The sequence below is a fragment of the Talaromyces atroroseus genome (genome assembly GCF_001907595.1).
Source record: "Talaromyces atroroseus strain IBT 11181 chromosome Unknown scaffold_6, whole genome shotgun sequence".
Taxonomy (NCBI): domain Eukaryota; kingdom Fungi; phylum Ascomycota; class Eurotiomycetes; order Eurotiales; family Trichocomaceae; genus Talaromyces; species Talaromyces atroroseus.
Window position 1 is genome coordinate 709,366 of NW_017971438.1, and position 22,000 is coordinate 731,365.

Consider the following 22,000-nt stretch of genomic DNA (forward strand, 5'->3'; position numbering starts at 1 on the left):
TTCAAGTTTGATTCATTTTCAGCAACCATTACGAGAGACACGATTTGATTATTGATGAAACCAATGATTTATGACCACTATTTACACTAATCTCATACCGTGCGTTATGATAATTACGAATATTCGACTATCAACTTATAAGCGTGTGAACGACTTTTGTTTATTTCTGCTTCCTTCTTCTTGCTTCTTTGGATTGTTTAAATACGAAAGCTGGATTTTGAGACAACACGACAGAAGGAAGAAATTCTTTTGATTTAATTCAACGAAGCCAAATAAGACGCATCATGGACCTCGCGGTCTGACTTGATACATTTGCATGGCGATTACAATGAGCGACTTCTGTATATAGCCAGTTTTTATCCCGCCCCTTTTTTTATATCGTGCAAAAGATACCAAATTACGTGCACTTCATGGGTGGTTATTTTCTGTTCCTTCCCCTATTTCTTGACTTCCTGTCCTGGTGATTTTTTCCCCTTACTTTTCACTTCGATCATAATTATGTCTTTGATATATGTTTCTCACAGCTTTGGTGGATTTTTGTAACCTTATTTAGGACTTAAGACTGACATCTTTTTCTGCTTCTTTTTCTATCTTTACGAACAATCTGTCAAGCATACATGTACTTGGAGGAATCTATTCAGGCGGGCCTATGGATCCTTGGCTGTTTATTTCTTAGACAGTTAGTAGCTAGAAATTAATCTTACAAATCGGGAAAGAAAAAACGTACGGAGTCTGAACGAAATGAAATCTATGTAATTAGCATGCCTAAATTTCTGTTCTATACTTTAGGTACGGAGAGAGGTACCATGGAAGACACTGGACTACACCACTCATACAGTTGCTACGAATCTAACATATGCTCGCAAAAGTCAGAATATCACTTCTCCCCCTTCTCCGCCAATAATTCTCTGTGGCTAAATGCTCGCCACATATAGTATACGTAAACGGATATCTATGTTAGGAATACAATGAACACTTCAAAGCGGTTTTTGGTATTTTGTGCAGCAAAAGTAGGTAACTATCATAGTACAATAAAATAGCCAGGCAAAAACCTTTTAGACATACAAGAGAAACGAAGGAGAGCCCAAGAAAGGAAGAGATGCCTAATCTCATAATCAGAGAATTAAACCCGTTGCAACCCAATAGTAATTATGGCAAATCGGAAAATAAAGACAAGGCAACTGTTTCATACCTTTGAAGAAGAAGCCGGAAATGCGTCAAATGAATATGGAAGACCACGTTTCACCTGGCTGACTGCTGCTTCACTGCATGCAAGAAGTTATTGATCCATACATTCCTGGACATTATGAATGAGGTGAACTCGACTGTGATTTTGATCCAATACACGGATGGAGACAAATAGAGGTGAAGAGGCCCGATGGTGACTTATTTACCAACTTTGGATTTCTTCTTGGGTCGTTCTTCCTCTTCTTCATCTTCATCGTCCACTACATCGTCGTCCTCGTCCGCGTCATCCATTTCAGCGTCACTGCCGCTTCCGCTGCCACTGCTTTCGTGTGCAGAGTCATACTCTTCGGCAACATCGGAATCGGAGTCAGCACGGAAGTCTTCATCCACGGATTCTTCGTCTTCGTCAGCAGAACCGCGATCAGGAAGGACATCATCGTCACTAGAGTCCTCATTCTCGAGAGCTGCTGCAATGAGGGCAGCGGACTACAGATTCGATTTCAAGGTTAGATGACATATACGTAATGAAGGAAAGACCAAGACGAAAAAAAACTTACGTCGTCAACCATTTCATTTTTGATTCGGATGTTTTTCGCTTTGAAAAATTCCTCCAGTGGTTGTTGTTCCTCACTGTACGCATAGGATTGGTCAGAGAATATTCTATCATGCTATCACGACGTAGGGAATGGAAAGTTTCATACCGATTGATGTTGCTGAATTGATGTTCTCCTAAGCCACCCTTCAAGCTGACGGTGATATCGAATGTTCTGCTGGCAGAAATAGCACCGCCAACACGTGACATGGTAACCACGGCAATGTTTTCGATCTGAATGTAAGTTGCCGGCTTAGGGACGAACATAAGGCTCTTATCCAAGAAATACAAGGAACCCTCGTTTGCTTTGATAGAGCATTTAACTCCACTGTGGCCGTGATGACTGACAAAGTCCTTCGATGGCATTATGACTTTCTTCCCTGAAAGGCCACGGAAAATCTTGGTAATGACCTGATGGATTGGTTCCTCATATCGCGGCTCCAACTTGCCTTTGTAGCGTTCTTGTAAAAGTTCCCTAGAGGCTATTGTTAGATACCGCGAGAATCTATATTTGAATATAAGAGCAGAACTTCTTACTCTGTCATGTTGAGCTCTATGCTAACTTCCTCATCTAGTTTCAACTGCATGACCAAGAAGGGATATCTTGTTTGACCTTGTCGAAGTGGTGGATCCAGACCAAGAACGATCAAAGTGTGCATCTCATCGTTCTTGGGTAGCAAGAAAAATTTCTTTATCGAGGAGTATTGAATCTTATAGTCATATGTCTTACCACGGAGCCGGAACGACGCTTCGTACATATCAATATCAAATCGACCTCTGATCGTAATTTGTTGTTAGTTCAATCGGCCATTAGAATCTCATGAGAAAATCATTGGTACAAACCTGGGTGTAAGATGCAGGACGTCCAAGAATGTAGCATATGTGTCTCCTGCCACATCGCCTATCTCTGCCTTGTCCATAAGAGTCTCGTAGAAGAGATTCGCGGCGTTCTGTTCTTCGACTTCTTCAACTTCCTCTTCCTCGTCTTCTTCTTTCTTGGTCCCATCTTCTTGAGGCTTCTCCTTCTTTAGGGCTGTACCAGGAATATAAAACCGCATCTCAACTAGTTCGTCAGGACCAGCAGCAGCTTTCCGGCCACGGTTTTTGGTGCTGCCCTCGATGTGACCATTGGCCTTCTCATCTGCGGGAAGCGCAAATTCAACTGCGACCTCATTCTTACCCGCCAGATTTGTGTTCGAAATTTCAGAGTAAGGGATTTCAAAAGCGGGACGGTTTTGGACATTGAAGGCAAGTTCCGCCTTGGTGAATTCTGCTTTGCCCCAATTCCATCCTCGAAGTGCATGTTCTCGTTGTTCGATGGCGACGCCGTACCAGACTTTGAAGGCTTTGCTCAATCGCTCAAAATCCTACGGCAAAATCAGGCATTAGTGGCAAAATCGAATATAGAGCTCATTAATTAAGAGTTCTTACCTCTTGATCAAAGCCGTCCAATTGAATGACGCCTGACGTCCGTGACAGGATTTTCAGCTCGCATCCTTTGGCAGCTCGGCTCCATTGTGCAGCTCCAATATTGCTGCTATCCAAAGTAAACGTGTCTCCGCCGCCCGATGGTCGCCATCCCATACCACTCTCTGCAAGTTTGCATTTGCCTGCCTGTTTGGACAGGTCTAGATAGATGTTTTCGAAGCTCTCCCTAGGCGGAATGAGTTAGGTTCAATAGATGAGGAACTGAAAGAAAAGTGAGCTCACATATTGGAGGTGCGCCGAGGCAGCGGATAAAATCCCTTTCTTAATATCACACAGCGACTGGTGTTTCTCTGTTCTCAAAGAATACTTGCGTGGCGACAGGACGATGAAGTGAGTCTGATGTTCGTTGTAGTTAGTCGGAGCAAGCGCTGATAGTTACTGCAAAGACACTTTTCTTCTGGAACACGCGCGCTGTGAGACGCGGCGCGGCGACACCACTTTAACTGCCATAACCAGATTAGCCTGCCAAGACAATTGGACAGGTCACATGACCTTGGCCGACCATGCTGTGATTGGCCTGCTGATTTTGCACAATTCTATGCTATATTAGGCCTAGCGTGGCATACTTAACTAGTGAACTCGGGTTCGGCCCCACCATTAGTTGTGATTGGCCCTGAAGATCATTCTCGGCTCAAAGCCTGAACGACAAGAAACAACTTGAACTGATGTTTAAGAAGTTGGAGGAGATAGTGAAAAACAAGTACATATGCACGCTACCTAGACGTCTTATATCCATTTGCATAACTGTTGCAAGTTGGTAGTCTATGATGCCCGTTCGATGATTCCGTGATGAAGCTTGAATCCGCCGTAACAACCGAAACTCATGAGTGAAGCTTCCCAGGCAAGGCGTCGTAATTTTGTAATGGACCAAGAATACACCAAACTTTATTGATATCTGGACGATAATGTAAATGGAGTCTGGAATATCTATACTGGGCGGTGGGATATTTTCCGTTTCCCCTATTCTGTGTGTAACATAACCATAGCTGGTATCTGAAGGGGTCTAAATATATCCAAATACCTAATATACAAACCATGCCCATTGTCCTACCGAAACATAGCCCCCTTCGCAAAGAAATAGCATGTAATACGATGTCCAAAAACCAACAATTGACCATCAAAATATCAATAAGAGCAATGGCCTCAACAAAGGGTAGGTTTCTGGGTCGCGTCGAGGACCTGCGCCTTGGGGTGTTACTATTGACCGACTCCGAGATAATAATGCCCGGGATGCATGAGTACACAATAATGGCACCAGACAATAGGAAATACTCCGTACATAGTACTTGTTGAGCTCCTGCTTAATAGATATCAATCCTCGTTGCTGACATGGGGAAGATAGCATAAATAACATTACACGAGGTGTATCGAATCTTACGCCGGCTCGTGGCGTTGCTAGTTATTGTGGTCACAGTGGGACCAAAAAATAAATATGATTCGCAGATGCACCTTTCGGCTTGAAATAACGCGGTATCAACGCAAGCCGGTCTGCAGCCCTCTGGTGACTGATTGGCTGAAGCAGCGTCACTTTTGACCCAGTCGCAATTTTACTCGTTTTACGCCGGGATGCACTTAGCCCCTTCGGGCATGGTGCTTGGAGCTAACCCAACTAGCGGTTTATTTACTCTCTCTCGCCAGTTTGGGTCAGGGACGGCAACGGCATCTCCCCATCCTCTTTCTTCCTCACATTCCCCTTCACGGCTTCAACACGCCATTCAGTGGCTTCAAGCTCTGCTGCCATTCACGGTTATATGTTGGCCATGTCATTCACTTGATTCATATTTTTTTGTTCTTCCTTTTGCTTTCTATAGATTTATTGAGTGTCTTCCAACTACTTTACATTCGCTTTCCCGGACTTTGACTGCACCTTCAATTTCGTCTTTCTTCGACACAAATATTTTCTTCATTCGCTCTCGCGGGATTCTCGGATACTCTCTTAATCCAGTGCGCACACAGGCGATCGACTTGAACTGTATATGGAATTCGGTGTTTGCCACTGCCACTGCACAGCCCGACGACACATAGCATAGTCCTACGCATTTTTTCAGATCTCACGCCTGGGTTCAACATTCCACCCATTCCTCGCTCGCGTTCGACAACTCGCACCTGGGATAATAACTAAGCCCGTCATCGCTCCTCTCACTCTCACACCGTTTAGAAATTCGCTACGAATCCGAACTGTTGTGGTTTGTATTGAAAATAAAGCGCATCGTCGGTCGTCGCAACCTATACAATGAGGGCTTCCTCACTGTCTAGGCCTGCGACGGCAGCTCTGGTATCCGCTCTTCTCAGTTATTGGCATTTCCCGACCGCCAATGCCCTCACAGCTACGCCAATATCACAGCCAAATCTAGATTTATCGCCTCTGGGAAGAATTGCACTGACGGGCAACTTCGACTCGATATCCATATACTCCTACTTACAAGAGAGCGAGTCTACATCTTCCACCAATGGCTCTCAATCACTGCTTGCAACACTACCAAATGGTGACATTACAACTCTACTGTCCACCGATGCGCACATTCTTGCCATGTGTTCGTGGACACGTAGCAACGGCACCTTCGAAGGCGTCGTTGTCGGAGGCAATTTTACTAGTCTAGGAGGCATACAGTCAGAAGGCTTAGCACTGTACAACCCAACGACAAATAGCGTCCAGGATATGTCCGGCTTGTCGGGCGTTGTACAAGCATTGCTATGCGATCAGCAATCGGATTCGGTTTACGTTGGTGGTGATTTCACAATAGACAACTCGACGAACGCAATGATCTGGAATGGGAGCACCGGCTGGCAGTCGTTACCTTTTGGTGGTTTCAATGGCCCCATAACTTCGATCGCCCAAGGTCCTGATGGCCATATCATCTTCGGCGGCAATTTCGATAGCTTGGGTAATGTGACATCAACAGCCACGAACAATACCCAGGTGATCAACCTGTCTACCGCCAACGTTTCAAGCGATGCCCAAACAACTCTTTCTAGTTTTGTTGACCCACGAAATATTATCTGCAAAACTGATGATGCCGATAGCGCTGGGAATACTTGGTTACTCGCAGATTATTCACCCGGCTTCTGGGAGGCAGATATGGGCTATACTTTCTACCCGAGCAAGATTCGCCTATACAACACCCATTACCAGGGAAGAGGCACAAAGGCCTTCCGCTATCAAGCTCTACCAGACACAGGTATCATGAACTTGACCTATATCGACCCCACAACTGGCCGGAGAGCATACTGTGACTCGTCATGTCCACTGTCCAATGATACCTCCGAAGTCTATCGGGATTTTGAATTGGTTAATCCTGTTGGCATGTCTGGTTTTATGATTCAGATTCAAGATTGGTATGGTGAAGGTGCCGGACTCGATGGTATAGAGGTATTCCAAGATCAAATTTTCACATATGCAGTCAACAACTTCAATGAGCCATTATGTGCTGGAATTGAATTCCCTTCCACATCGAACACAACAGGGACCTGGACAGTTACATCAGCCGGCGCTTCAACCGAGTATCTAGTTGCTAATGTTTCTAGTTCTTCTAACATATCTATCGCCTTCAGCCCTGACATCAAGCAATCGGGAAACTACTCAGTTCTTCTCTACACCCCCGGATGTTCCGTTGCCGATACATGCAAATCTAGAGGCGCGGTCAATGTCACTGCCACATTCAGCTCCACCGAGGCAGAAGCAAATCTTGATACATCGACAATATGGCAAACCAATGACTACGAAAAGTACGATACCATATACACGGGATATATTGAAGCAAACAGTGACGACTTCAGATCAACAATCACAGTCACTCCATTGGACGGACAGGGCGAGATTGAAATTGTAGCTTCTCGTGTTGGCTTCAATTTGATTTCCTCCACTAATACCTCTGTCGGTGAATTGAACGGACTGTATGATTATAATCCAGAGAACACAACGGATACGGACTTCTCATCCGATAATATTGACTATATCGGATCACAACTGAGCTCAAAAGCAACAATTCACAGCTTGGTTCAATCCGGAGATGTCACTTATGTAGCAGGGAATTTCTCCGATTCTACTCTGAGTAACATCCTGTCCTTCAACTCCAGCGGCAATGCTACTTCCCTCAGCGGCAGTGGCCTGAATTCTTATGTTCAGACCTTACTCATGCTCAACGATACATTATACGCGGGAGGAAATTTTACAAGCACCGCGCAAGGTGGTGTGCAAGATCTCAATTATGTCGCAGCTTATTCTACTGGTAGTGATACTTGGTCTCCACTTGGTGCAGGCGTCAATGGGCCTGTAACTTCCGTCTTGTCATTCCCTGTGAACACGTCGAATGGAGCAATTGAGACCACCGTGGCAGTCAGTGGACTATTCGATCAGATTGTGGCCTTCGGATCAAATGCATCCGTGGATGTATCCGGTTTCGCTATTTGGGTTCCATCCAAGCAAAACTGGTTGGCTAACTTGGACGGTTATGAGATGGCCTACTCCGGTCAATTGATGGCAACGGCTAATGTTGGCAACAACACCACAATTTTGGCTGGATCTCTATCGTCTGATGGTATATCGTCTGGAGGTGTTGTATCTCTTGTAGATTCTGATGGTCTCGCACTTCAACCTCTCCCTGTGGATATTGATGAACTTCAGAACGGTGGATCGACCTCGAAACGGGATTCCACCGTGCAAAATGTTTCTGAAGTCTCTGTGGGCTATTTCGATACAGCCAATGGTCGTAATCTCACGATCTTGGGTGGTCAATTTACTGCTAAGGCTACTGATGGCTCCACCATTCAGAATATTCTGTTCTTGAACGGCTCGAACAGTGACACTGTGACAGGCATACCTGCAGGTGTTGACAGCAACTCTACCTTTACAACTCTTGCAGTTTACAAAGACACATTATTTGCTGGTGGCTCAGTCACCGGTCTTGTTGGATCATCAACTCTCAACGGTTTCATCTCTTATAATCTATCGACATTAGGCTTTTCCTCGCCTCAACCTCCGGCATTGACTGGAGACAACGTTGTTACTAATTCTATCACGGCCCGGCCCAGCACAACTGAGATCTATTTCGGGGGAGTTTTCGAAGCCGCAGGTGATCTTCCATGCCCTGCCGTTTGTATATGGGACACTTCTGCTGGCCAGTGGAGTCGGCCTGGTGTGGACATGCGAGGGTCTGTGACTTCTCTTCAATGGGCAAGCGGCACTCAATTGATCGCTGCTGGTAATTTAACCGTTGGAGATAATCATACAATGATCGCATCATACGACACTAGCTCACAGAAATGGTCGTCCATTAATGGTGCCTCATCATCTGAGATTCCTGGGCCAGTCACTGCGTTTGGCCCGGCTGCTACAGATCTGTCCTCATACTGGATCGCCGGCCAGGGTTCGAACGGGTCAGCTTTCATTATGGAGTACGATGGAACGAAGTTCAACAGCGCCGGACAGCTTTTCGACGTGTCTACGACTATCCTCGGATTACAAGTGATAGGCCTCAATAGCAATCATGGCAGCACACAGCTCTTGAACGATGACCAAATCCTGCTCATTACTGGACAGCTAGCAATTCCCGACTTCGGAAATGCATCTGCTGCCTTTTTCAACGGCACTACAGTAACACCTTTCATTCTCTCGTCAACCGCAGATGGACAACCTGGTACTATTCGAGAAATGATTACAGAAAAGCAGAATACTTTTAGCGGTAAAAGTAGGCATCCACAAGTTTCCCGACAGTCAATACTTTTAGGTCATGTAACTAACATAATATTGTGCAGAATCCCCTCGTCTTTCGGCAGGACTAGTTGTCCTTGTTTCTTTCTGCATTGCTCTTGGATGTGTCTTCCTTCTTGTCGTCTTGGGTGTCGCCCTAAACAGGATCCAACGATACCGACAAGGCTATGTTCAGGCTCCAACAGCATTCAATTCCGACCGGCCGACTAGCATGCGACGGGTTCCCCCAGAATATCTTTTCGACTCGCTGAGACAACGTAACCTTGGCCCCCCTACCCTTTAAACGATAGCCTTCTTCCTCTCTATGTTTCCGATTTATCATGAGATCAAGCGCGAGCCTCAATTCGCTGGCTGGCTCTCGCATTTCCCCATCTAGCATTTTCAAGCATCGTCGATTTTTCCTTGAATTCTATACCCCGCTAATGTCGAGCGATTCCATTTTCCTTTGATGCGAGCAAATTTGTGTGCTGTGCTATGCTGACACCTGCCCCCTGCCCTCACTGTGAATAATCCTGGTCTGCACTCTCGTTCTTTGTGATTAGTGAGAGATTACCATGTACATATCCGGACTACTTTCTGTTGGTATAATGATAGTAATGCCTAGGAATCCAGAGGGTATTTCTGTTGCCGTGATTGACAAGAAGTATGGAGTTGGTTAGTCCACGTATGGTACTGTTACGGAAGATTTATTTGTATGCAATCGTGCGGAGTACCCCGTATGCTCCACCCGTTGGGCGGCGTATCGTAAATTAACAGTCTAGGCTAAGCTCGGACGTCCTTGAGCTTTCACCGATGATCCTCATGACCTTCTAAATTCTCACACCCTTAGTACTACTTTTGGCTCTGCCCTCATTGTATCCAGAGCTGCAAATGCAGCTACATGAGTCCCTCGATAGTTGGCATGCGATCTCGAACAGGTTGGTAAGTTAATCTCCATTTGATTCCATTCCACAATCCCAAACAGCCCCTCTCTCTGCGGGAGCAACGTACTCCGTCATACATTATACATACGCATACTATGTGGCAGATTCTGGAAAGCTAATGAGTGCTGCAGCTTGACATGTCGCGCTAGAAAGCTAAAATGCGACGAACAGTATCAGACAATTGGTGATAGGCAGAGTCCACAATGCACCCAATGCCGCAAGGCGTCGAGGGAATGCCGGCCCAGCGAAGGCATTGTATTTCGTCATCAACAGAATGCGTCCATGAACTACAACAACAACGACAGCGACAAAAATGGTGATTCTGGTCGTCAGGCGTTGAGGGGATTCTATTCCTACAAGAACACGTTCGATGAAGATGCCGTATGGCTTGATATTCCCAAAAACGGTACGAGAGTGCTTCTCAAATTAGTAGAGCGTGGATCTTATCATATCCCTCGGAAGAGAATTATCATGATTGAGGATTCTTTAAATAACACTCTAGTCTCAAACAGTCATCTTCGTGGACAATACAGACCCGCATGTTGAAGAACTGGAAGCATCGTTACTGGCAACGGATTCCAGTAGGTCTAGATCGCTAGTTCATGAGTGGAATCATCAGCACTCATTTTCCGCAAGCCATGATACTGCTCATGGCTTGATGGCATTATCGAGCTGTACCGCAAAAAATCAATATGTTTTTCAACATTCGTCTACAGTGTCAGCTGACAGCACCGTCCTAACGCATACTACGTGCAGTGACCCACGAGTAACTTCAAACCCCAGGACTAATCATTCGCCTAGCCATACAGGCAATGCACTTCTTTCTCCGGTCTCGCCACCAATATCCGTTACCTCTTCTAATAATAACAACAATAATATTAATTTTCTGCTTAACCCTTCAAACATGATTTCACCATCTGACGAGTCTAGCTTATCGACAGTAGTGGATCGCAGAGACTCCTCGTCACATACTTCCATTATAGGAAGGTATCGAAATGTATTATCAAATGAGCAACTCGACGCAAATGTGGAGACTGACCACGAGATCGCTTTTCTCTTGAGGCATTTCGCCGAGAATCCAGGTTACTGGTATGTGGAAGCCATCTAGTAGGCCCCCTACTTCTGTCACGTCTCTAATTTTGACAGGATGGATCTTTTCGATCTCGATTGTTACTTTTCATCACTGGTTCCTATAAAGGCTCTGTCAAATTCGCTCTTAAAGTATGCTGCATGTGCCTATGCTGCAAAACAGCTCAGCCGGGTGCAAGGCGCAAAAGCCATCATGGGTGGTAGGTGCTCTAAACAAGCATTGATGGAGGTGTGGCCAGATGCCGATAAGGTGGACTGGGAGTGGTATGGTGCAAAGTACTACGACAAGGCCATTCAACTGCTAATGAAAGAGCTGCAACACGACGGCACAAGCCCAGCGCCATTGAGTACACCGGAAGCCTTTGGACAATGGCAAGCAGCTGAACTGTATGATGGTGGGGAGCGGGCTGGTAAAAGGAGGAGGCGCTGTTCAAATGGTCGTTTCTCTGGTTCACATTCAGATGAGGTTCTGGCGGCAACAGCAATCCTTTCGGTGTATGAATTTCTAGATGCAACAGGCCCAGCATGGAATCGTCACTTGAGTGGAGTGAAGTCCCTTCTTGATATTGCAGAAATTGGTATTATGCCATTGGGACAGGTGCAGTCTCCTGGGAATGGCATTCTGCCACGATTGACTCCAGGTCTGTCGCGTGCACGAAGGGCTACGTTTTGGAATTTCGCCCGACAAGACTATCTCTCTGCTTGTGAGTACATGTATTGATTATATCCCCGTACTAACCGGGCTAGAATGCTTACTATTCTCAGTTATCAACGAATGCCAGACTCGACTGAACCCAGAAGACTTGCTGGTATGGACCGAGGCCGGGTTACAACTAGATAGCAACGGTTTTGTACGCCCAAGCAACACCGACGAAGAAAGCAACATGAAAGAAGACATGATCTCAAATGCTCTAATCTGGCTTCTGTCCAAAATCGTTAATTTTATTGATGCAGGCGACCAGATCAATGTGGCTTCTACTGGCCGCCAATCTGATCAAGGGCCCATGATTGGGGTTTCGCAGAATACACTGCTCGAACGTTGGCACAGGTTGCAAAGTGAGCTAGATGTTTGGTACAACGGACTTCCAGAGACATTCCAACCATGTGCGAGACTTGAATCGGCTCGGGTCCCACCATTAGCCAACGGCGTCGATGATTGTCCGTTCGACGAGGTGTGGTTCAGCATGCCCATGTGTGCTTCCACAATGCAACACTACCACATGGCTCGAATAATACTGCTCATTAATAAACCACATGAATCTACCGCTCGACGGACAACTGTTACGGATAGATTAAAGTCATACCGCTCAATCGAAAGTGAGATTCGGCTTCACAGCTATGACATTTGTAGTATTTCGATGTCTCGCATGGATGCATCGTCCCGAATTCATTCATTACAGCCATTGTTCGTCACTGGACAGTGTCTAACCGAGCCCCGGGAACGTAGGACTATCCTGGGATTACTGAGAGGCATAGAGGCGGACACTGGCTGGGCGACGGAATACCGGGTAAAACAGCTGCTCAAAGACTGGGAGTGGGAGGAAGGGGCCACTGGGTCTTAGGGAAATTGCACATCAACTTTAGGGATTGGTTTTGTCAAGGTTGACAGGGAAATAGACGTTACTGTCATTCGTCTACAAAGGATGTGGCTTCAAGATCATGCTGCAATAGCACAATAAAGAAACACTCCTGTGTGATATATCGAGAGTTCGTACACGAAGGACCTATGAGACAGAAATCATTTACGCTTCCCCTCGAGTAGCTGGCTCCAGAGTGCATGAGATCGCAGAAGAAATTGTCAAGCGACAGATACAGGTTTCCGAAAGACGGACTATACGAGTTCGAGTTACAATAAAAGCCAAAGCATATTAAACGACAACTTTAATTTATTTACTGCAAATGCCTGAATGCAATGCAGTATTCTCGCTTCACCTTCTCTACTGCCGGGCGATGCTAAAATGCGGAGAATCAAGATACCCCCGCGGATCGCCGAGTGGAGCGGGGCTTATGGAGGTGTCGAACATGGAAAGTAAGCCGGAAGCCAAGCAATACGGGAGTTTCCCTTTTTCCTTGCTAGGAAAATGTCATCCTTGAGCCAGTTACTGTCTCAAAATAGGTATGTAGCATGCAGAGGACATGGATGTTGTGCGGGGTAGCTCCAAATGGAAGGTCTCCCGTCATAGCATTGTCTGATCGAATGTTCATATAGCTTCTCAGGGAAGCTCCTTGAATCATTCTGGGGTATGGAATCATAAAATTGTTACTATCTGACGGTCCAACAAAAGTCTTTGTGATTTACTCTTTATCTACTAGACTATCGCCAGCCATGAGCCTAGACACAGACGTCCTCATCCTAGGTGCAGGCATGTCCGGCCTGAACTTTGCCATTCGTCTGCAGCAAGAGTACCCCCGGGCCTCTTACACCATCGTCGAATCTTCCTCCGACCTTGGTGGCACCTGGTCTGTCAACCAGTACCCAGGCTGCGGCTGCGATGTCGCTTCACACTTCTATTCATACTCGTTTGCGCTCAAGCCGGATTGGACAGAGAAGTACGCGTTGCAGCCTGAGATTCTGGATTATTTCAGAAACGTTGCAACTCAGTATGACGTTGTCAGACATATTGAGTTTAACTCAAGTGTCCAGAAAGCCGCTTGGGATGAGACGTACGAGATCTGGGTGGCGGATGTCCTCGATAAGAAAACCGGTGCAACGAGGAAGGTAAGGAGTAGGGTTATGGTATCCGCCGTGGGAGCTTTATCGATACCTAGGTCCTGTGAAATACCTGGCGCTGAAAGGTTTAAGGGTGCTTTATTTCATTCGGCAAGATGGGACCATGAGTTTGATTGGGGGAATAAGGAGATTGTTGTCATAGGTAGGTGGTACCTCCCCTCGATTTGCCAGTCGTGAGGATTAAAGGCGACCAGCTATAATACTTCACAAAACTGACGATGGCATACATGGTCTTTCAGGAAATGGCTGTAGTGCAACACAATTTGTTCCCATTCTCTCCAGTGGAAGTACCCCTAAAAATTACAGCTCCGTTCGAAACCCAGCGAGGAGAGTCACCCAATTCGCCCGCCAACCACACTGGATTGCCGAAAGACCAAATCCCGAATATACACCACTCTTCAAATGGACTATGCGTTACGTGCCGCTGGCCATGCGCTTATACCGCTTCTGGCTCTACGCGGACATGGAAAAGGATTTCTTCGGCTTCAAACTTCTCTCCGGTGGTAAGGTGCGCAAGAGTCTGACTGACGAGAGGATCGAGTATATGAAACGCACAGCTCCACTGAAATATCATGCAACGCTAACACCAGCAACTGAAATCGGGTGTAAACGTAAAGTCAACGATACTGGCTATTTCTCGTGCTTGCATAATCAGAACATGGAGCTTGTTTGGGATGATCCGATCTCTACTATAACGGAGACAGGGGTAAAGACTAAATCTGGACGGGAGGTATATGCAGATGCCATTATATTGGCGAATGGTTTCCAGACACAGAAAGTACTGTACCCATTGGATTCGGAGATTCGGGGTGAGGGTGGCATGAGCCTTGAGGAACATGTAAGTCTACGCCCTCCCAAATGACATTTGTTCCTCCAGAGAGGACTATTAGCTCTGACCACTTACGGTCACGACAGTGGAACGAAGTTTCAAATGGCCATCCTCAAGCCTACTACGGCACCTGTATCTCATCCTTTCCCAATTTCTTCGTCATGATGGGACCCAACACTACCACGGGACATTTATCGGTCATATACTCGACTGAATGCCAAGTCAACTTCAGTCTCCGCGTGCTCAAACCCATACTTCAAAGGCCGTCCCTACTCTCACTATCACTGTCACCAAAACCGACCAGCGTTGCTGTCACCCTCGCAGCCGAGCGGAATGATAACGACTGGATCCAGGATCTTTCAAAGTCTCTGGTCTGGGCCTCGGGTTGCACAAGCTGGTATATCGATAGCAAGACCGGGCGAAACACCATGCTCTATCCTGACTGGCAGTTCAATTACTGGCTCAGGAGTATTTTTGTGCCTACAAAGAGAGATTTTGTGTATAAGCGAAGTCTGAAGGATGCTACCCCATCCCCTTGTCATGATCAAGTAAGCCGACGTACTGGTACTAACCAGGCGCTGCGGGTGGCTACTGTCATTGGTGTCTTGAGTCTAAGTGCTAATCTCTTGCTGCGTGGAGGTATTACGGTCGGTGAACTAGACGATTTATCAAAGAGGGTTGCAAATGAGATTAGAGGGATAAGTACAGAAGCTATTAAGTATCGGCCTTTGAAATGAGCTTTCTGATGATGTATTTACAAGCTCTTCTGTGCCGTTCTTTCACATTTGGATATTTAATATATCTCCTAGGTAGCTAGTTGGTTCATTAAGCTTCGTCTCGCAAACTAAGTTAGGTATTGGACTGGTAAATACTCAGGTACTGCGTATTTGTTTCTCCCTGCTACATGCGTATCCAGGTACATAGATAATTTATTTGCTTTACTGAGGATTTAGGAAGACAGACTAACCTAGACACCTTTCATTGGCCTCACCAGTAGGGATATCATAAACCGGGCTTCCCTTGAGTTCATAATGATCGTTGAAATGCATCACCAAAATCTATATATCATGATCATGTCATGGTTGAAAAGTATGTCTTGAAACAAAAGAAAAGAATCAGTGCAACCTCCTCAAAGCTTCAATCATCTTTTGCACCGTCTCTAGGTCTGCGCCATTACCATCACCAACAAGACCCAAGATCTCTTCTTGAATGGGTCTTTCACAGTCTAGGAATCTTTCAATGAGTTCGCCATCGACGAATCTGAATGGCTCTTCGGCTTCGCGCACAGTGGAACGAAAAGCCCTGAACTTATTAAAAGGCATTAGACCAGGTGAGTCCACATACGCAGCGATGGCCGTCTGGAGACGCATGAGGAAATCCTGATGTTCTGAGTTGATCAGCGCGAAGAGATAGATCGATCCCTCAACCTGCAGAATACGAATCAGTATCAAAGCAAGAAGATATGTGACAGTAACTCAAGACGAGAGATATACCGTTCCTAAGAATGCCTTCGGCGTCACAGCAACAGTTGATGTTTGTGGGATGTTCACCGGTCGAATGCGATTGACCATCTCACCCAGAAGCAGCTCACTTGTCACTTCTAACCGGCGTCGGTCATCTGTGATGACATCGATATTCCTCCGTAGAACAATCAAGTTCCCTTCGGCGTCGCTGACAAGCCATTGATTCGAGCCAATATCTGCTACAGCTGTTGTCCACACAGTCGCATAATGGCGTGCCACTTCCTTTGCCTCATCTCTAAATTGCTCATTTTGCCCGCTTTCAACTATCGAGATACTCTTCATCAAATCGGCTACGACAATAGTTTTTCCGGTTACCGCAATGTCCACAGGAGCTGTCGATGTGCGGTAGACAGCAGATTTCACTAGTTGAACTCTTCCGAAACGTTGCTGCTCAACCCTGAAGATGACGACCTGCGTTCAGTTAGCTTTGTAACTTTATTTCCTCCCCCAGTGGTTTATCATGCACAACACTTACCGTCTTAACAAGGGCGGCAACGATCTGGTCACCCATCATAGCCAACGCTCGACACGCCCCCTTCACTGGATGTGCCGTGACCAAGGCCAGTTTTCTATTGGAGTCAACCTCAAATAACATAATACGTCCTCGAATGGACTCTTCTCCCTCGTCATCCAAATACGCTGTGCCAACAATAAACCTATCTTTATATATGGGTTCACCAGACTCGTCTTTACCCATGGTTATTTCAGCGCGTATAACACTTTCAACCAACTCGTCTTGCTTCAAGTCAAAAGAATCCAACTGTCGGAACATGATCTCATCGGCAAGCACGAATTGACTCTCCACAATTTCAGCGCCATCCTGCAATTTGCGCTTGATCGTTCCGATTCCAAATGCCTTTTCAGTTGGTGAATATGCTACTCGTCGGACGGTTGCTCCGATTGGTAGTGTCTGGATTTGGGTGGTGCGCTCCTTGTCAACAAGTGCTATCTTCAGGTCCGTCGACGTTGCAACCGCAATCGCATCTGGGTATGCCTCTGTATTCAAATGGCAGACACGAGATGCGCCCTCGGAGTTCACTGCAGAGTATATAATGCGACCTTCAGAGCCATATATCAAGCTCGGATGTTCGCAAGTGGCAAAGACATTAAAAAGCCCGTTGTCTCGAGGTAGCTTTTTAAATGTTGGCTGTTCCGATCCGAGAATCAATTTGTTCATGCCACTAAGCGTGTGGTTGCCGGACTCATAAGAGAACGTCACGACACTTCCATCTGCCATAGAAACAAATAATGTCGGAGGATTTTCAGCCAGGATGTCAGCCAGGAGCACAGCCCGTGGAAAAGCCTCGCTAGCAACACCGAGCGATTGGCTGTGTATCTCATCAAGCTTTTGTAAAGATAGAATAGCCACCTGGGCTTTTTGTGGGAAAGCAGCGATGCATGTTTGTGATGTTGATGGCGGAATGGTCACGCCAGATATTTGATTGTCCTTGCCAAAGTCTTTCTGCGAGACGAGCTTCAAGTCATCCGTTATATCAATAACTGCCAGGACTTGTCCGCCAGCCACCACTACAAGACGCTGATCATTACATGACGCTGAAGTAATTGCCAGACCATTGGGTGACCATTTCGACGTAACCATGCCACTGTCTGTATCAGCTATGCTTACACCGCTTTCTGTAACATGTATGACACGACTGCCAGGCAAGTTACCGGAGAGAAGGGTATTCTCTGTCAGATCCAGACCGAGAAACTCATCCAACTCCTCCACTTCGCCGTCCGGACTGAAACGGAAGACTCTTGTTTCATTGACAAAAGTGACCACAAGGGTGTCCGAGAAGCCACTCCTGCTTGAGGTTTGTAAAGCCCACATGTCTGTGATGTGCTCCATCTCTCCCAAGACGCCGAGTTCTTCCATGCCTACACCGCTTCGCACACTTCGCAAAGTGCCATCATTAAATGCACCAGAACCTGTAACGATGCGAGCTTGGCCAGACGAGAACTCATGGGTGTAGTTTTCTCCTTCGCGTGTACCAAGATCCATGATGGTGAAATCTAGAATAGGCGCGATGTTCGATATTGTTTGGATAATCTCGAAAGAGCCATCACCAATGCGAATGACTTGGGAGTCGCCTTGATGAGAACCGACAAAGGTCAATCCAGCGCCTAGGTAAATCAGAACAGACGCTCTCGATGCGTCTCCAAGGTAGTCGATTTTCCAGCTTTGGACTTCGTTTCGAGAATCCAGAACTAGCATCAAGAAGAACAGGCGACCGTAGTCATCCGCGAGAAGCCATCGCTGACCATCTACCTGCTCCCATGCAACGAAGATAGTGGCTTCATCGAGAGGCCAGGAAATGGTTTCATTTTTGGCATCATCGATATACTTGATGCAAGTCTCTCCGAGCACCAATAGACCGCCTTGATATCATTACCCTTCTGTTAGGAACATGGCCAATCGTACTCTTTTCCCAAAGAGAAAGAACAAAAGAACAAAAACTCACCTAATGGTGCGGGAACAGGAATCAAGTGCGAAGCGCCAAGATCTAGCTCTTGAGCAAAATTCTCAGCCTCTTGGAATACCGGCTCAGTGGGCGCTTCAAAATGAAGCTCCCTAATTTTCAACTGCACTTTCCGTTGATTGTCCTCGTGCAAAAGCGCCAAGCGAGGAGCTGCTCTACTCTCAACATGCAGGAAAGCTGACGACCGAACCATCAACTCATCTATCCGCGTCATCATTGGCTCCCCCAATTCACCGATTTGCGGGACTGGTTCGTCGGGGTTGCTGAAGTGGGTGGTTCTCTGAGCTGGCGGCTTCCCCCGTTTCTTATATGCTTGAACAATCGGTATCACCGTGACCATGCCCTCGAATATCTCCAATGTCATGTATTTCCCACTTGGATCTATTAAACAGCGATCTCCGTTCTGGGACGCACGGGAAGCCTTGTCTGCGAGATCGACATAGCTCCGCTCAGTGCGAACTCTCTTCTTTTCACTGTCCCATTTCAACGTAAAATAAGTATTCTGATCTGTACCAACAAAAAGGTGATCTGTAGTTGAATTAGCCGGTGTAGGTAGCCGGGCTAGCATAGAGACTTTGGTATAAAGAGCACGGGATGTAGCCAGTGCGAGGCCATCAGGGGTTATGGAATAGAATTCGAGGCGGGATCCTTTGCTATTTGCATCAGTCAGTACCAGCTCGTGCGTGCCAAAGTGTAGGAGCGCTGTATGGATATAAAAGGGCTCTCGGGGAGCAGTAGGGCAAATTCATACGCGACCACAAGACAATCTTCTTCCGGCTCGAGGAAGTTGAGCTTCAGCGCATGCCGCACGCTGCTGGGACGATGGATTGGGACGACGTAGGCCATGGCTTGAGGTTGTGCAAAGCCTTTTTTCAGTTGATATAGAAGCGAGCGCTGCTTGGGAAAGGAGGGGTGGACGTTCTGTTCTACCGAGCTGTGGCCACTGCTTGGTGCCGAGTAGGTTATTTGGACCTACTGCAGGCAGCAGGTCGAGGGCCGCGGAAGATTCTGCGCAGTATTCCAGCGTAATGAGCGAGGTTCTTGAGTTTTCCGGTTTTCCAGCTGACCAGCGGGGGTTGCTTCAGGATGGAGGAAATGCTGTACTGGACTGAGAGATTGAACAAACGGGCGCAATGACGTTCCGCAGCAGCTGGCTCCACCGGGACGAGCTATCCCCAATCAGTCTCCATCTACAAACATTAAACACTGCAGTTTTGATGCTTCACTACTACTACTTCTGATAAAGAAACGTTCAAAAAACACTCAAATCAAAATCAATTCCAAAACTATATGTACGTAGCCTTTCCCGCACGCAAACTCCGAGCCCAGTCCATCGCCTAATGCAACGCACAAAATGCCAAAAAGAAAAGAGAGAAATCTCCTGAACAGAAGAATAAGGGAATAAGGCCGCCCCTATCGGCGAGAAATATCGCTCAAATACTTGTAAACGACTGAAAAGTCTTTGTTAGGATACACATCTTCTACAGCGTCATACAGACCGCGCGCCGTGGCAGCTAGTTCCAGGGGTGCCCCTGTCTCTTGTGCGGCATCAATGGCGAGCTTCAGATCCTTGCGCATCAGGCTAATCCCGAATCCACCTTCATAATCACGGCTGGCTGGGGCCTTCTCTTTCACGCCGGGCACAGGGTTATTAACCTCGCTCGGCCAGCAGCGGCCAGTCGAGGAATTGATCATGTCGGCCAGGACCTTGGGATCCAGACCCCATCGAACACCGAGGTTCATGGCCTCAGCTACGGCGATGTTGTTGATGGCAAGAATGTAGTTATTAGCCAATTTGCCGCTGACTCCTGCGCCCTGTTCGCCCAGATGCCAGGTGTTCTTGCCCATGTGAGCCAGAATGAATTTGACGCGTTCCACTAGAGCACCGGTCCTGGATGAAGCGCCGAACATAAATGATAGAGTGCCTGCCTCGGCGGCAACCACGCCACCAGACACGGGCGCGTCGACAAATCGCCCTTGGTTCGGTGCTTGCACGGCATACGCGACTTCCTTCGAGGTGACAGGGTCAATGGTGGACGTGTCAATGAAGAGTCGCTCTTGTTCGAGTTGCGGCAGGGGTCCAGGTTTGAGAATGGAGTGGAAGACATGTTTCACGTGAACCGGTTGAGGAAGGCTAGTAATGATGTTCGTCTGAAAAGCGAATTCCCGTCAATGCGTTGATCGTAGTATATACACAGTTCCCCATGCTTACCGATTTCTCAGCCAATGCCCTAGCACTGTCAGCGACCTCAATAGGACCGAGGCTTGCCGTCTTGGCCTCGTCGGCAAATTTGCGCACAGCCTGTTCGTTGACATCATGCACAACGAGGGTATCTGAAGCAGGAATGTTGGCGCGTAGATTTCGTGCCATGGGATAGCCTATTACCGTTAGTATCGATATTATGGCGAGACCAGGTAGTAATATGCAGGGCCCGAAAGAAAGAAAGAAAGAAAGAGACAATGATATACCCATTCGACCAAGCCCAATGAAGCCCCAGGTGGCATCTCGTCGCAGCGACGTTGAGAAGAGTCGCTGCGAGTGCCAATTGTGCGGCGCATTCTTGACAGACCTCAAGGCGAGGGCACGTGCGGGGAACATGGTGTCGCGTGAGTAAAGTATCGAGGAAGAGTTCTTCCTTTCTATGCGGCGAGCCGTGTAGATTTGACCAACTGGACTGTCAAGGGTCAAGTAACAAAAAGAAGAGAGACATAGAGGGGGAGCAACGAAGGCCGAGGGTCGAGAGCGAGGGAAGGCGCAGGCTTTATACCAAATGCAACCAACGCGGGGACAGCCAATCAGCTGGCGCCCCCCCCCAGAGCAAGGTACCGAGAGTATTGCATGATATGGCTCTTTGATGCTACTCGTAACGACTTGACGGAAGACTCCAATCACTGCGCCCATGCGGGGACGCTGGCGGGAGAGACTGCTCCGTCAGGAGAGCGCGCAGCAGCAGCCATCGCCGGTTCTTGCCGACGATTGCCATGGATTGATTAGTCGTCGTCTTGCTGGGGGGATGCCTACGACCTAGCGAGTCGTCGAAGCTCGGTGTTGCGTGGTTACGGCACACGCGATTACCTTGCATTTACTGGCAGATATCTCCAGATCCTCCCTCTACTACGTCGTTGACTCGCAAATCTGGAGAAATAAATGGATCGTGCGGGGAAACGGTCCACCCTGGCATGCCTGATTCCTGAGGCCCGCTTTGCCGCTTCGGGCTCTCCCTGCCTGAGGCTGATATCATCTCATGCTACTACCTTTGTAGATACTCTTAACAACTGATAATTGGTAACTACATACTGCTTTTGAGTACATATCACGTCAATGCGAGAAGCCTATCAAGCCCACAAGCCAAAAAGAAAAACTCCGCTCTTGCCCAATCCAATGTAATACTACTCCGAAAATGTCTTCTAAATCGTATCCAAAGAGGAATGGTAACCCACCCCCCC

The 22,000-nt window shown here is 47.2% G+C and overlaps 5 protein-coding genes across 5 annotated transcripts; 3 read left to right on the forward strand and 2 right to left on the reverse strand.

The window, feature by feature from the left end:
• Positions 1-1,386: 1,386 nt before the first annotated feature.
• On the reverse strand, positions 1,387-3,364 carry UA08_05173 (FACT complex subunit pob3; the record flags this gene model as incomplete). The annotated part of the gene is made up of 6 exons (XM_020267465.1): positions 1,387-1,674; positions 1,746-1,818; positions 1,890-2,285; positions 2,318-2,557; positions 2,624-3,147; positions 3,212-3,364. The coding sequence occupies 6 exons, from the start codon at positions 3,362-3,364 to the stop codon at positions 1,387-1,389; spliced, it is 1,674 nt and encodes a 557-aa protein (XP_020119841.1).
• Positions 3,365-5,501: 2,137 nt separating this feature from the next.
• Positions 5,502-9,261, forward strand: UA08_05174 (hypothetical protein; the record flags this gene model as incomplete). Its single annotated transcript, XM_020267466.1, has 2 exons — positions 5,502-8,955; positions 9,023-9,261. The coding sequence occupies 2 exons, from the start codon at positions 5,502-5,504 to the stop codon at positions 9,259-9,261; spliced, it is 3,693 nt and encodes a 1,230-aa protein (XP_020119840.1).
• Positions 9,262-10,183: 922 nt separating this feature from the next.
• UA08_05175 (hypothetical protein) lies at positions 10,184-12,552 on the forward strand (the record flags this gene model as incomplete). The annotated part of the gene is made up of 5 exons (XM_020267467.1): positions 10,184-10,307; positions 10,414-10,482; positions 10,885-10,990; positions 11,048-11,694; positions 11,756-12,552. 5 exons carry the CDS (start codon positions 10,184-10,186, stop codon positions 12,550-12,552), a joined length of 1,743 nt encoding a protein of 580 aa, XP_020119691.1.
• A 764-nt stretch (positions 12,553-13,316) lies between these two features.
• Positions 13,317-15,287, forward strand: UA08_05176 (hypothetical protein; the record flags this gene model as incomplete). The annotated part of the gene is made up of 4 exons (XM_020267469.1): positions 13,317-13,709; positions 13,794-13,863; positions 13,961-14,559; positions 14,637-15,287. The coding sequence occupies 4 exons, from the start codon at positions 13,317-13,319 to the stop codon at positions 15,285-15,287; spliced, it is 1,713 nt and encodes a 570-aa protein (XP_020119690.1).
• A 378-nt stretch (positions 15,288-15,665) lies between these two features.
• UA08_05177 (hypothetical protein) lies at positions 15,666-21,152 on the reverse strand (the record flags this gene model as incomplete). Its single annotated transcript, XM_020267470.1, has 10 exons — positions 15,666-15,977; positions 16,044-16,484; positions 16,549-18,452; positions 18,536-19,206; positions 19,305-19,419; positions 19,530-19,722; positions 19,905-20,004; positions 20,049-20,704; positions 20,766-20,932; positions 21,023-21,152. 10 exons carry the CDS (start codon positions 21,150-21,152, stop codon positions 15,666-15,668), a joined length of 4,689 nt encoding a protein of 1,562 aa, XP_020119851.1.
• Positions 21,153-22,000: the final 848 nt, after the last annotated feature.